The 13794-nt window shown below is 40.9% G+C and overlaps 2 protein-coding genes across 2 annotated transcripts; one reads left to right on the top strand and one right to left on the bottom strand.

The window, feature by feature from the left end:
* Positions 1–83: 83 nt before the first annotated feature.
* On the top strand, positions 84–4159 carry naxe (NAD(P)HX epimerase). The gene is made up of 7 exons (XM_032579972.1): positions 84–195; positions 1301–1490; positions 1563–1671; positions 2371–2481; positions 2556–2666; positions 2738–2885; positions 3768–4159. The coding sequence occupies exons 2-7, from the start codon at positions 1315–1317 to the stop codon at positions 3965–3967; spliced, it is 855 nt and encodes a 284-aa protein (XP_032435863.1). The 5' UTR covers positions 84–195; positions 1301–1314; the 3' UTR covers positions 3968–4159.
* Positions 4160–4399: 240 nt separating this feature from the next.
* scn1bb (sodium channel, voltage-gated, type I, beta b) lies at positions 4400–13548 on the bottom strand. The gene is made up of 6 exons (XM_032579987.1): positions 12616–13548; positions 11561–11727; positions 10334–10571; positions 7630–7771; positions 6724–6798; positions 4400–5408 (listed from the first exon to the last, which is right to left on the bottom strand). The coding sequence occupies exons 1-5, from the start codon at positions 12668–12670 to the stop codon at positions 6729–6731; spliced, it is 672 nt and encodes a 223-aa protein (XP_032435878.1). The 5' UTR covers positions 12671–13548; the 3' UTR covers positions 4400–5408; positions 6724–6728.
* Between the last annotated feature and the right edge of the window lie 246 nt (positions 13549–13794).

Genomic DNA, 13794 nt, shown 5'->3' with positions numbered 1-13794 from the left:
GATTTGTATTGAAAGTTGTCCTAAAAAGCTTGAAACGGGAAGCAGCTCGCTTGTATATTGTTTTCGTTGATCGAGCTTTTATTTTGAAATGGCAGCTTTTATTTTTTGGTTTTGTAGTTCTGAACCCGGAAGTGTTCTGCTCGGTCAGAGCGCTGCGGCTAATCTTTAGACCTGCTGATCTTCACCGGGCTGCAGGTTTGTCCAGAGTTTATTTTAAAGACTGTGTAACTTGTTTGTAAAATGAAAAACATATTTAATGATCGCAGATTGTTTCTGGTTATTTCATGTTTGATAAATTCACGAGAGCAGCAGGAAGCTAACAGCTGTTAGCATCCGAAGATCAACAAACAGGAAACTAGAGTTTATAAAGACGGGATGTGATAACAGAAGTTATGTGAAATAAAGTGGACACAGTGCTTTTTAATGTATAAAATTATTATATTTGACATGAAGTTTATTCTCCTCATTTTTTCTCTATTTGTGAATTTTTTAAACCCGGACTTTTATAGCAGCTGGACGTCATTATCATATATTATCACTATCATTTCCAAAATAAAATATTTTTATTTTCAAATTACTAAGCGTGATTTATTTTATTACATTAAACATATTTTTGGATTTACCTAAGCAAAAAAATACATCAGGAATATTTAGAAATATCAGTGTTTTTCTGTTTAAATTGTTTTGAAATCTGTTGTTTATATTTAGCAAAGCAGACAAAGTTTTATTAATATTTCTGTTTTAGTATTTCTAACACAACACGCCTGTGTATTTTTTTTTTACCTTATCCTTATTAATGTATTAGGGTTTTACAGCATTTATTTTACCTTTTGAAGTTAATTGATCATTTTCTGTAATTAAAAAGAAGGCAGAAACTGAATGGATATATTAAAAAATATATCCATTTATTTCTTCATTTTGTCAATAAGAATTTTTTTTGATAAATCATTTTGTTTTGAAATGTGTTGTATTTAGCAAAACCATTTGTCAAAAATGTGTTATTCAGCATTTCCTTCATTTATTTATGTTTTTTGCTTTTATTTAGTTTTTATAGAAGTTTGTTTTTATGTTTTAGAATCACAGTATATCTATTTTTTTAATGTATTTTGGGTGAATTAGAAAACTCTGAGCCAAACCCTGTGCATATGAGCGTTTGTAGATTTTTTCACATGGTTCCACAGTGGCTGCTTTCTGTCCCAGTGTTTTATTTATTTAAAATAATAAAGCATTAATTCTGAATTTAGAGAGAAACGCTGGTATTTTATCGGTATTCACCAGCCTGTGTCTGTTTTCTTCCCAGGAATCCGTCTCTGGATGCTGAACGTCCGCGCTCTGCTGGGGATCGGCTTCCTGGTGACCTCGCGACCTTGTGCGGCCTCTCTGGCTCAGGCGGGGTCATGCTCTGTGTCCTCTGCAGCTGACCGCCACAGGAGCCACTGTTTGTCGGGCAGAGCGGCGTCTACGATGGCCCACGCCGTCAGACATCTCGGGTGAGCTCTCAGAGAGTGTGTGTGCTAAAGACCGGGTGTGTGAGGTGAATCTGAGCTCTGGACTCGCTGCAGGCAGGAGGAGGCCCAGAAGATCGACGAGGAGCTCTTCAGCGAGTACGGATTCAGCGTGGATCAGCTGATGGAGCTGGCCGGACTCAGCTGCGCCACGGCCGTGACACGGGTCAGAACCATCACAGGAACACGCAGATCTGGGTTTTCAGCTGCTTCAGGCGGAAAGCGTCAGGATTTCAGAATAAAATGTCCACTTGGAAGATCAAGAACATATATATGATTACTATGATTAAAAATTTGTAGGTCATGATTTGACACGTAACACTTTCATCTGTTTATTGATTTTAGTCTAAAAATAAAATTTCCATGACAACCATCTTGAAAAATCCCAAAAATGTCAGTAAATATGATTTTTATGAGTTCAGTTATTTATGATTTGACACCAGAAGTATTCATCTGAAATAAATTTTTCAAATTTAGTGCAAAAATAAATCTTTCTTGAGGGCCTTCTTGAAAACTGGCTGCCATTTTGAATCTTTCTTTGGCTAAGGTTTTTATTTTTTAGGGTCTTATGTTCGCATGTGAAGGATTTTGCTGAAGTATAAAATTTTGTGCAGCTCCATCAGTGTTCAGGGTCCAGTTCAGCTCTCTGCCTTGCCCCAGTTAGGATACTGGTTTAACTGGGTTTGACCCAGATCGACTGGAGTCCGCCTCTGCCTGTTTGGGTTTGGTGCTTTTAAGGTTTCTGTGGTCATTTCTAGGTTCTGCAGAGACGGTTTTCTGCCTGACGAACCGAGGTCGTTTGGTCCGGTGGAACGGACAGTGTCCTCCATTTTCTCTCAGGTTCTTGACCTTTGCCCCCCTGCAGGCGTACCCGCTGTCCTCTCTGGTCAAAGCCAGACCGTCTCTGCTGGTGATCTGTGGACCAGGAAACAACGGCGGCGACGGGCTGGTCTGCGCCCGACACCTCAAGCTGTTTGTGAGTCAGTTTTCCTTCCATGCGTGTTTTTATGCAGATGATGTTTGGGTTTCCTGAGTCGTGTCGCGCTGCAGGGTTACGAGCCCACCGTCCTGTACCCGAAGCGGCCCAGCAAGCCGCTGTTCCAGGGTCTGACCACGCAGTGCGAGAAGATGGAGATCCCCTTCCTGACGGACATGCCTGAGGTTGGATCTTCATCGCTTCGGGCCGTCTGACGCGGAGCGACACGGATCTCTGACTCTGCTTTGTCTCTCAGGCGAAAGTGATCGATGAGGCGTACAACCTGGTGATCGACGCCATCTTTGGCTTCAGCTTTAAGGGCGCCGTGCGGGAACCGTTCGGTTCCATCCTGGACGTTCTGAAGAAGACCACAGTTCCTGTCGCCAGCATCGACATCCCATCAGGTCGGGACTACAAACATGGCGTCAGTCACAGCTCCCTGATTGGCTGACGGAGAAACATAAAACTGCTTTATATTAGAAGTTACAAAAAAGTGGAAATAAGAGCTGAATGAAACATCTGAAGAGTTTGATTAGGTATTTACACCAGCTGTTCCAACTGTGTAGTCAAAGTCCGGTCCGGTTGGTGAGGTGTGAACGCTAACCGACCTCTGACCTCTGGTCCTCCAAACTTCGGTCTGGGTTGGGTTGAAGCGAACTCTGGTTCGGTTTTAATGTGAACGCCAAGCGGACCAGAGACCGCTCCAAAAGCAGGAAGTGGACTACAGCGCAGGGCATTCTGGGTAAATACAACCAAAGCTAACGTGCTAGCCTAGCGCTAGCAGCAGAAATGGCTCCTGGTCTTCAGCCAAAGACTAAAGAGAAATCCTCCAACACTAAAATCTGACGCCTCCATCTTGTTTCCATCTGGTGAAGAAGGAAGTTGCTCTCAGTGTCGTTTCCTTCAGTGGTTCTTGGTGCAGCGCCCCCACAGGCCAGGAGGGGAACAGGTTGGTTTGACTCAGAACCACAGCAGCTGGAGGTGGAGCAGGTGATGGAGTTCTGGTTCCAGTAGAACCGGGTCGACCGGACCCAAGATTAGCGTCGCTCTGGATGAAAACTTTTCATCTGAACTACAAATAAACTCAGAAAACATTCAATGTCAGAGGACATTTCATTGCCAATATTACTTATGTTTCTTTGTGCAATGACAATAAATATAAGTCTAAGTCTAAAAAGTTCCATATAATTAGTTTTTATGTCTCTATCTCTGTTTCTCTACATTTTTTAGCGTTTGAATCTTTATTAGTCTGTGGGTTCTGATCCTGGTTCTGTCCGTTTGTTCAGGTTGGGATGTGGAGCAGGGCAGCACCGACGGCCTGCAGCCCGACATGCTCATCTCGCTGACCGCGCCGAAGAAATCCGCCTCCCTGTTCCGAGGCCGGTACCACTTCCTGGGAGGACGCTTCGTCCCGCCCGCCTTGGAGAAGAAGTACCAGCTCCGCCTGCCTCCGTATCCCGGCACAGACTGCGTCTTACAGCTGTGAGCTAAAAAGAAACGCAGCTTTTTCTGCTTCACTTCTGAAAACATGAAAACTCCTGATCCGTTTTGGCTGTTTTCCCTCCGGTGATCCAGAAGTTTCTCCTCCAGATCAGCAGTTCTTTGGTTTTGGTTGCTCCTCCTCGGTTTCAGGCTCTCTTGTTGCTCCTGAGGTAAATAAAGCTTCCCTGAAAGCTTCCTGGTTGTTGAGTGTTTAGCGCCCTCTACAGTTAAAATTACGCAACTCCAGTTCTGCATCTCTGCTTCAAATATCGGCACTTTATGATCAGCATCAGAAAAAATAACTTATTTGGTGTGAAACTGCTTAAATCTTAAAATATTCAACATAAAAAACTAAAATGACACCAAAATATGAGACAAATTAAACATTATGGCTGCAGTAATAAAACCAACACTGAAAGAAGAACTGGACCCGACATCAGGTTCTTATCACGTTTAATTATATCAAGTGTAGAACTATGAGTTAGTGTAGGGGGCGCTGTTTGTAAAGTTCCACAGTTAAGAAGTAACAGCAATAATTTGAGTTATTTAGTCTGACAGGAAGAAAAATGGAGGGACATTTTTAATGTTATGTTTTCACCATTTTATTCATTTGTGCATGTCAGGTTTCAACCAATTTTATATCAGAATGTTAAATATTTAGCTCAATTTATTAATTAATGGAGCTAAATTTAACTTAGAGCTAAATATTTAACTAACAAGCTAAATATCTACTATGAAGGCTAAATATTTAGGTCCAAACATTTAGTTAGCAAAAATAACTAGTTAGAGCTAAATTAAATAGTTTTTAGCTACATGTTTACTTCGCTAGCTAAATATTTAGCTTAGCTTGAAGCTACATATTAGCTTGAACGGTCTTGTTGCTGAAATGTGCTTTTCAAATAAACTTTACAGACTAAATATTTAGCTTGCTAATTAAAACTTTAAGCTAATCTGAATATTTAGCTTGTTAACATATTTAATTTGAAACTGACATTTTTTTAAATGTATGAATTAAATGGTGAAGATATGAATTTTAAAAATAAACCCCCATTTTATCCACTTATAAGAGGCTAAATAACCCAAATTATTGCTGTTAATCTTTACCTTCACAAACATCAGACCATAAAAGTGGAAGTAGAGTTCATAAATCAGTGATTATCCATGAACCTGTGTGAGGTGCGTCTCCTACGTCCCTCCGCTGCTGGTTCAGTAAAAGCTCTCTGCTGTGACTACATATGGACCTGGATACGTTAATGCATAATGGTTTCTGATACGACATGCTTCAACAAGACTATGTACAGTTCTGGTTCCATGCTGTCAGCGGACGGCCGTGTCCAGTTCAGCTCGTCCAGAAGAGGTTAGCACAGGCTGGCGATGAAGAGGAGGGTTCTGGCCAGGATGTCGTCATGCAGCTTGGAGGGAAGTTTTCAGTCTGGGAAGGAAACCTGGCGACAAAAACACCAGAGGGACTAACGACCAGAAAACCTGATGAAACCTGATAAAACCAGATAAAACTAAATAAAACCAAATAAAACTAAATAAAACCTGATAAAACCAGATAAAACTAAATAAAACCAAATAAAACTAAATAAAACCAAATAAAACCAAATAAAACTAAATAAAACGGTCGTCAGTAGAGCAGCGAGGAGTTCATACCGGCATTAATGGGATGTAATGAGCCAACGTGACCAAGCAAGAGGTTAAATTTGGTGTTTTTATCAACAAGCAGAATATTCACTATGGTAGAAACAAAACATCTCTAAACATACAGAAAACAATTCCTAACTTTATACAGAGGAAGAATAATTTAAGTTTTTATGTTTTCTGATTTTAAGCTGATGTTTTTATAAAAACATTTGCAGTTTAATGTTCTGTGGTAAATACATTTTTTTTCATGTTGACCAGCTAACACCTTGAATCATTTTGGTTGTTTGTGTTGATTTTATTCTTTTTGGTTTAGTTTCCTGTTCGTTTTGAAAACATAAAGTAAACGTCATGGTACCTTTTACAGGTTGATTTTATATGTTTATATTAATAATAGTAATATAAAAAGACGATATCACAGCATGTACTGTAGGTCTTACACTCCAGTATTATATCGCCACCTGCAGGCCTGGCGTAGTCACCGCAGCGTTTCGGGAAAGTTTCAGTCGACTTTTGTCTGTTATCTAGGAAATATACTGATTTTTTTATAGATTAATTAGAAAACAGGTTTGAAAAACATTTTGCAGAGAAAAGGTAGTAAAATAAAAGGTGTGTGAAATGTGACTCCTAGAATCAGTTCAGGTGGTTTAATTTTATAAACTAATAAGACTGGAATAATTCAGATTAAAAAATGTCAGTAAAAAATGTGGCTTCACTGAATATAAATGTAAAAAATGTTGGGCATAAACAATTTCTTTATAGAAAAATGTTTTTTCATGAAGCTGCAAGTAAAGGCTAACCTTCAGTTGCCCCGTTAAGTTACATTTTTAGATTTATTTCTTGTTTTATACCAAATATGTACCTGAGACATTAATTTGTTTTCTCTGAGGAAACGAAATTAAACTGTTTCAATTTGATCAGTAAATAGAGATAATATATTCTTTATGTGATGCAGAAAGGTTTTGGCATGAAGAGAAATATAATCAGACATTTTGCTCTCAGAAAATCCTGAAGTTTGCATCATGTTCAACGTTTTTGTATTGTAGATGCAAAACTGCTGAAAATCTAAAGTATTTTGTGTTTGATGATGAGAAATGTTTCAGTTCGACGTCTCACCTGTGCTATTCTCCGACCTGCACACCTGCGCAGTTGTCTTTGCTCTCCGAAGCTATCGCTAAATATTCAGCATTCCTGCAGGAAAAACAGGAGAAACAAACCGTTAGATGTTAGGAGAACGAGCTGGAAAACTGGAGAACAGGCTGGAAAACTGGAGAACAGGCTGGAAAACCGGAGAACGGGCTGGAAAACTGGAAAACAGGCTGGAAAACCGGAGAACGGGCTGGAAAACCGGAGAACAGGTGAGAAACGAAGCTTCCTGGTTTCACACAAACTATTCCTGACATGTTTAATGGAAAAAATGATTTAAATTCTGGTCAGTTTTTGCAGAAAATCACCCAAAATTAAACACTTTTTTTTTTCTTTATTACTTTGTTTCAGACTTGAACTAACGATTATTTGATTAATCGATTTTTCTGACAATCATTGGTTAATCAACTATTTAAAAATCTCACATTTTGAAGATTTTTCTGAAACTTTTTAATATAAAATATTAGAAATTCATAAAAAATGCAAATTAACAATTGAAATTGTTTTTTAAATAAGAAAATATATATTTTTTCTTGCCTAAAATGCAAAAACACAACATTCCTTTACTGAATGTTTGATCATTTGTAGCAATCTGTTGATCTGGTGATTATTTATTTGATTAATTAATAATTGGATAGTAAAAGGTGATTGATAGGAGATTTTTTACTGATTCGTACCAGTTGAAGCTAAAACAGATTTACATACAAACAATGTTTTCCTAAATACTCCTATTAAATAATCAAGACTGATTTGTTACCATGGTTACAACCTGATGCTACAGCTTAACCTTTTATGCTTGTAAGCTAATTAAACCAAAACGTTAACATGTCAGAACGGATTTAGTCCAGACTGAAGTGCTGAGGCAGGAAAACTCACGCCGCCTCTCGAAGCGCTTCCTCCCCGGCCGCAGCGATCTTTCTGTAGCAGTAGATCATCTCTATGAGGAGCCAGACCTGCAGCCCGATGATGGACACGTACATCATGACCTCTGACACGATGGACGCCGTGCCTCTGGTGGCTGCGGGCAGGAAGCACAGAAAGCTCAGCAGGAAACAGGATGTACAGGCGGTGAGGATGAAACTGCAGAGGATTTGATTTTTTCTGTAAAGTTTTGGTTTAATACACAGATTCTACAGGTTAGCGGTGGTTCGCTAGTTTAATACCTTTGGCATTGTTTAAGGTTTAGACCTGATATTCCACCCGTCATCATTGGAAATGTGAAATCTCTGGCAAGCAAAATAGATGAGCTAACAATGCTAACAAAGATCGGGGAGCAGCTTGATGCTAGCAAAACATGCTAACTCCGGTTAGCACTGCAAGACTTTCAATGACAACTTATAAGCATTATTTCCGTTAAAATGAGTTTTCCTTCGTTTTAAACTGAAATGTTGTTCAGGAAAAGAATCGATGATAAACGATTTGAAAGCAGGAGTTTCTAAAGGGGTGTGGAGGCTTTTATTTTGGTAGTCCACTTCCAGTTGTCCACAAGTGAATTTGCACATTAATTAATTTGCACGTCAAACTAAAGTTCGGCTTTGAGCTAAATATTTATTGAAAGAAATAATTGGTAGTCCACTTCCGGTTATTGGTAAATTATCAATATCAGCTAAATGTTTAGTTTTGACCTAAATATTATAGCTTGAAGAAAATAATTGGCTATTTATTTATTCATTTTGTAGCTAAAACTTCAGTCTGTAAACTAAATACTTAGCTTCCTCACAGAATTTGGTTTAGTTTCAGTTATTTAGTTTGACATTTCTAAACATGGCTGACTGGCACCCGGGTTTGGGCCCCCGGGTTTGGGCCCCCGGGTTTGGGCCCCCGGGTTAGGGCCCCCGGGTTTGGGCCCCCGGGTTTGGGCCCCCGGGTTAGGGCCCCCGGGTTTGGGCCCCCGGGTTAGGGCCCCCGGGTTTGGGCCCCCGGGTTAGGGCCCCCAGTGCAGCTGGACGTTTCCCGGTGGCCTGGCTGCTGGTTCGACGCTCAGGTTATCCTGAAAAGCTCAAACCTGTAGAGATTTTCTGTAAACATTTTTATTTCACTAAAATGTTGGTAAAAAATCATAATGGAAATTATTTTGATCATTAGAAAAAAAATCTTCTCATAACATTAACAGCAACGTTAATACTTTGTAGGATTTTGCTTTCCAGTTGTATTCATCTGTGACCCTAAAGCTGCGCGTAGATCTGTGGCTAATGCAGCAAAATAGGAGAAATGTTTTGGGTTTGTTTTTGATGCCACTGATTGGTTCCTGCTGCTAGCAGCTGTTAGCAGCTGTTAGCTTCTCTCCTTCCTGATTCTCCAGTTCCTCTGTGTGCTGCAGGGAAACCAAAACATCCCTCAGCGTGAAAACGTACGATGTGTTTTCTGAATCAGCACAAGCCCAGCTAAAGAGGGCAATGCTTGCAGTCCGCTTGCTGACACAGGGAAACAAGCTGCTGATCAAGCACAGCTCGAATCTGCCTCCATCAGGACAGATGCTTTTTACGCTTCACCCCTAAAGAAGTGGCGTCCAAACATTTTGCCAAGTTGAAACTCCGCCAGCTCAATAATTTTCCATTTCCCTGAAGTAGAGGAGTCACTTAATGTATGTTGAATGTTAACGTTGCTAATACTCTCTCCATTGTAAGACGATTTTTAAAATTCTTTAACCGCCTGGAGACGTTTAGGGGCCCCACAAAATCATTCCGACGGACCCAAATGGCACCCGGACCGCTCGCTGGACACTCCTCCCCACAGTGACAGACAGGCGGACATGCTAAATAAAACATGCTAACTGTGCTAACCCTAAAATACTAATCAAGATTAGATTGGCTGGCTAAAGCCTACACTGACATGGTATTTAGTGGAAGCTAATGCTAATGCTAACTTCAAGTATGGATCAAAAGATGATGAAGAGGAAACATTAAATGATTCGAAATAATGAATTTATAAACTGGGCTTTATTTTGGTAGGCTACTTCAATATTTAGCATTTACATAAATGTTAAATATTTAGCTTGGAGTTAAATAATTATTATTAAACAAAATATTTTGTTTCACATCTGCATCCATTTGGACGCAGTTATCTGGTTATCAGAAAGTTAATTTGCATATTAATTTGCATATTAGCTAAATAATTAGCTAAATATTTAATGTTTAGGCTGAAGCTAACAGTGTAGCTGGTAAGCGCTAACTTAAACCATGTGAACAAAAAGGCTCTCAAAACAATTCATTTATATCAACTTTTGTATTTTTAGTTTTTTATATACTTGATACTTGGTCAAGAATATCTATTATAAAAATAAGGAGAGGAAATGGAATGGCAGCGCTAACATACTTCAACCACTTCAAAATAAGAGCTTGAATAAAAACAGCTACTACTTAAAAAATTCTTAAACGCCGACAAGAAAAACTTAAACGCAGACATCAAACGTAAAAATGTAGGGGAAACCGCGTGAGCTAAACATTTATTAAGAGCTAAACACAAACTTAGCTTCACTGTTAGCGCCTTAATTGATTCTTAATTTAGGATTTTTGGGTGAAAGATGAAACCCTGCCCCCTCACTGAGAGCGGAAGGTGCAGCTTTCTGGCTGCGCCGTACCTTTGGCCACCACGGTCAGGTGCACCACCTTGTCCACGGTGTCGAAGTACTCGTAGTTTTCGTAGGTGAGGGTGCGGTAGAAGAAGCAGCGGTAGGTTCCCGAGTCGTTGAAGGTGACGTTCAGAACGTAGATGGAGGCGTCCTGGATGTCGTTGCTCCTCTTGCTGCCGTTCCAGTCGATGCGATCCTCGAAGAAGTTGTGTTCGATGGTGGGTCCGTTCTCATTGTAGCTGTAGATCTGCGGGCAGCACAGGCGGAAGTTAATCAGAGGATTTACCAGCAGATTCAGTTCCTGTCAGGTTTTATTATAAACAGCCTCTGCGCCGGACTCTACCGGACGCTAATGGACGCTAATGGACGGATTTCTGTGGTTCTTCAGTACATGAAAAGGAAAAAGGTCCAAACAAAGTCTGACCGTCAGGCCCAGTTTGCCTGGTGGATTAACGGTGGATAGTTCAAATATTAACAATTTGTGTAATTTGGCCTGTCATGTGGGAGTTTATTTATAAAATTCAGATTTTTACCATGTTTATTCATTTATAAATGTACTAGTTTGCTAAAGTAGTAATCATAAAGATTAGTTCTTCTAGCGTTTGGAACTAACAAAAGCTAGTTAGCTAGTTACGTTAGCTAAAGTGCTAACTAAAGCTAATTAACTAGCTTTGCATATGGAAACGACCGATAAGTGATTCAGTCCCACCAGCAGCGAAGTTTAAAAGTCCAGAAAACTAAATATTTACTTTGGAAAATAAACATTTAGCTTGGAACTAAAAACTTAGCTAGCAAAATAATGATTTAATATTTTGATTGAAAACTAAACATGTAGCTCAGACTTAAACATTTAGTTGGGAACTAAATATTTAGCTTCCAACTAAATGTTTAGTTTTAAAGCTAAATATTTAATTTGTGAATTACATGTTTAGTTTGTAACTGATATTTGTAAATCCATGAATAACATGATGAAAATGTGAACAACCAAATCTTTTTCTCTGTGACAAACTAAAGAAATTAACCCAAAGTATTAATATCAATACTTTCTGTGTAACTTTAACGGAGCAGCAGCAGGCGGTTCTGGAGAACTCCTCCTGAGATTACAGGAAGTTCTGGTGGTTTGGATGGAAAACAGGAACAAATCCTGTTTTTCCTGCTGTGTAAACGTTGTGTAACGTTTCTCTTTGAGTGAAAAGCCCAGCGCTGTAAAAGACTCGCCGTTTGGTCTGAACTCACATGGACGAAGTCGGACTCCCCATCGGGCCGGAAGTACCACTCCACGGTGGCGGAGCCCTCCACCTCGCTGCGCCTCTTGCAGGAGATGCAGCCGAGCTTGAAGCCTCGCCCCGCCACGGCCTCGGTGTCGGAGTCCACCTCTGCACAGGCGCCGTCGCACCGCGGCGCTGCTTCCACAACGGGACGTTAACATGGCGCCAAACACATCAGAAACCAACGAGTTCATCTGGTTTCTGGCACAAATATCTCAGTTCACCAGAAATAAGACGAAACTAACTCAGTAACATTCAGCAGCTTGTTTTAAGTCAATAATTTATGAATATTGATGAAAAACGTTCTAGTTCCACTGGTAGAATGTTTCATTTATTACATGGGAAAAATATCTTGTTATATGTGAAATAATCTGCCAATGGAAGTAAAAATTTTTATCAATATTTATTTTTGGCCATTTTTTTTATAACTTTAATACACAAATCAAAAATAAAGAAAAAACACAACAACACTAACTAGAAGCAACCAATCAGAGCCAGGAGGCGGGTCTTAGCGCTGTCAATCACCAGCCCCTGCTCTCTGCTAAGCTGTAGCTAGCATAACCAAAGTACTTAGCATCCCAATCCTCACTCCATTCCAGTAGATGGCGGTTATGCCAAACCCCTTAAAAAGGGCATGCTAGGCTAGTTAGCATAGCCACCGATGACAGCAGATCAACGGTTTTCCTGTAACTGTAACTTGTTTCTCTGCCATTAGCACATTCAGCAGTAAAAGAGGTTGATTGACAGCACTAAGTCCCGCCTCCTGGCTCTGATTGGCTCAGAGCTGGAGGAGGAGATGGATGTTTTCACAGATTATCTGTCTCATAACAAACTGGTTATGTTTTAACAAACATGTAAAAGATATTTTTATAAAAGTTACATAATGCAGATTTAAGGAATCACTGACTTAAAACAAGCTCATGTTTCTTGCCAAAAACCGACTTCTAAGTATTTTTGTCTCATTTCAAGCAAACTGAATATTTCGCGTAATGTTTCGTGTTTCTGCAGTGCAGCGGGACTCACCAAGCAGGCCGCAGAGCAGAGCGGTGAGCAGCAGGGGGGCCACGGCCGCCATCATGTCTTCTCCCTGCACCTTCTACCTGGATCTACCTGAATCTCCTGATCGCTGTTTGGTTTAAAGGACGGAGGTCACCCGGTGAAAGCGGAGGAAAGTGCAAACTGGAGAAACGTTTGAATCCTGGCAGCGTTTCTGCTCTTTGGCTCCAACCTGCAACAGCTTCCCGTCGGTTGCTTGGTTTCTACCTCCAAGTTATTGCTGCAGCCTCACAGTCCTTCCTGAGCTGTGCGCTTTGGTCCTGAGGTCTCAGAGGGTCACCAGAGCCAAACAATAATAACTTCACAATGAGAAACGGGCCTTTAAATGTGCAAACTGCCTCCGCTACTGGCTGTCCTCACATGCCGGTGCATGAGCGGCTCATGTGAAGGCTACCTATTCGATGCTACGGGAGTGAAATCCAGACCACAGGATGGTGAGATGGGAAGAAAGGCTGCCGGGCTGAATCATGGGCCTCCGTTCTGTCCTGCGGAGCCCCGAAACGCGGCGTGCTCCCCGGCCGGACCTATCTGCTGGCCCCCGGCTCCTGGACGCGCTGGTTCCGCCGCGCTGGCATCGCAGGCGGCCGCGGCAGGAAAGGCTCTCTGTCTCGGCCCGGAGAGCGGCTCCTGGTCTCTGACGCCACAGCGGCTCCTGTTGTCACGCAGGATGCTGCAGATGCACTGCGGTAAAAATAAAGAAATAATAAAAGAAAAGACAGAAACGACCCGCCGCGCGCGTCAGCGAGGTGATGCGGGATAAGTTCAGGTGTGATCAGACCCCCGCGAGGCTCCCACGGACGCGTTTCCACGGAGTTAATGGGATAACAACGACCTCACAGCTCTGACAGAGATCCACCGTGTTCGTGTTTTCCGAGGATGAAGTTGGCTACCGACTCGGAGAATTGTTAAAGGGCGATTCCGCCTAATTTTTCTCCACCTTTAATACGCTCCGGTTGGAAAAAAACACTTACACTCCTAAAACCTGGACAGGATTACTCCACACTATTAGAAATACATTTAAACCCACTTTGGGATTATTTTTTGAGGAAGTTAAATAAAGGGCAATTTCAGCACTTTTCACCATATTTCAACTGATCTAGCTGAAAAACTAAAGTATTTTGACTCTGGTTCATCCATTAAAAAACA

The sequence above is a fragment of the Xiphophorus hellerii genome, chromosome 13 (assembly GCF_003331165.1).
Source record: "Xiphophorus hellerii strain 12219 chromosome 13, Xiphophorus_hellerii-4.1, whole genome shotgun sequence".
Lineage (NCBI taxonomy): Eukaryota > Metazoa > Chordata > Actinopteri > Cyprinodontiformes > Poeciliidae > Xiphophorus > Xiphophorus hellerii.
This window is presented reverse-complemented; position numbering and strand designations above follow the sequence as displayed.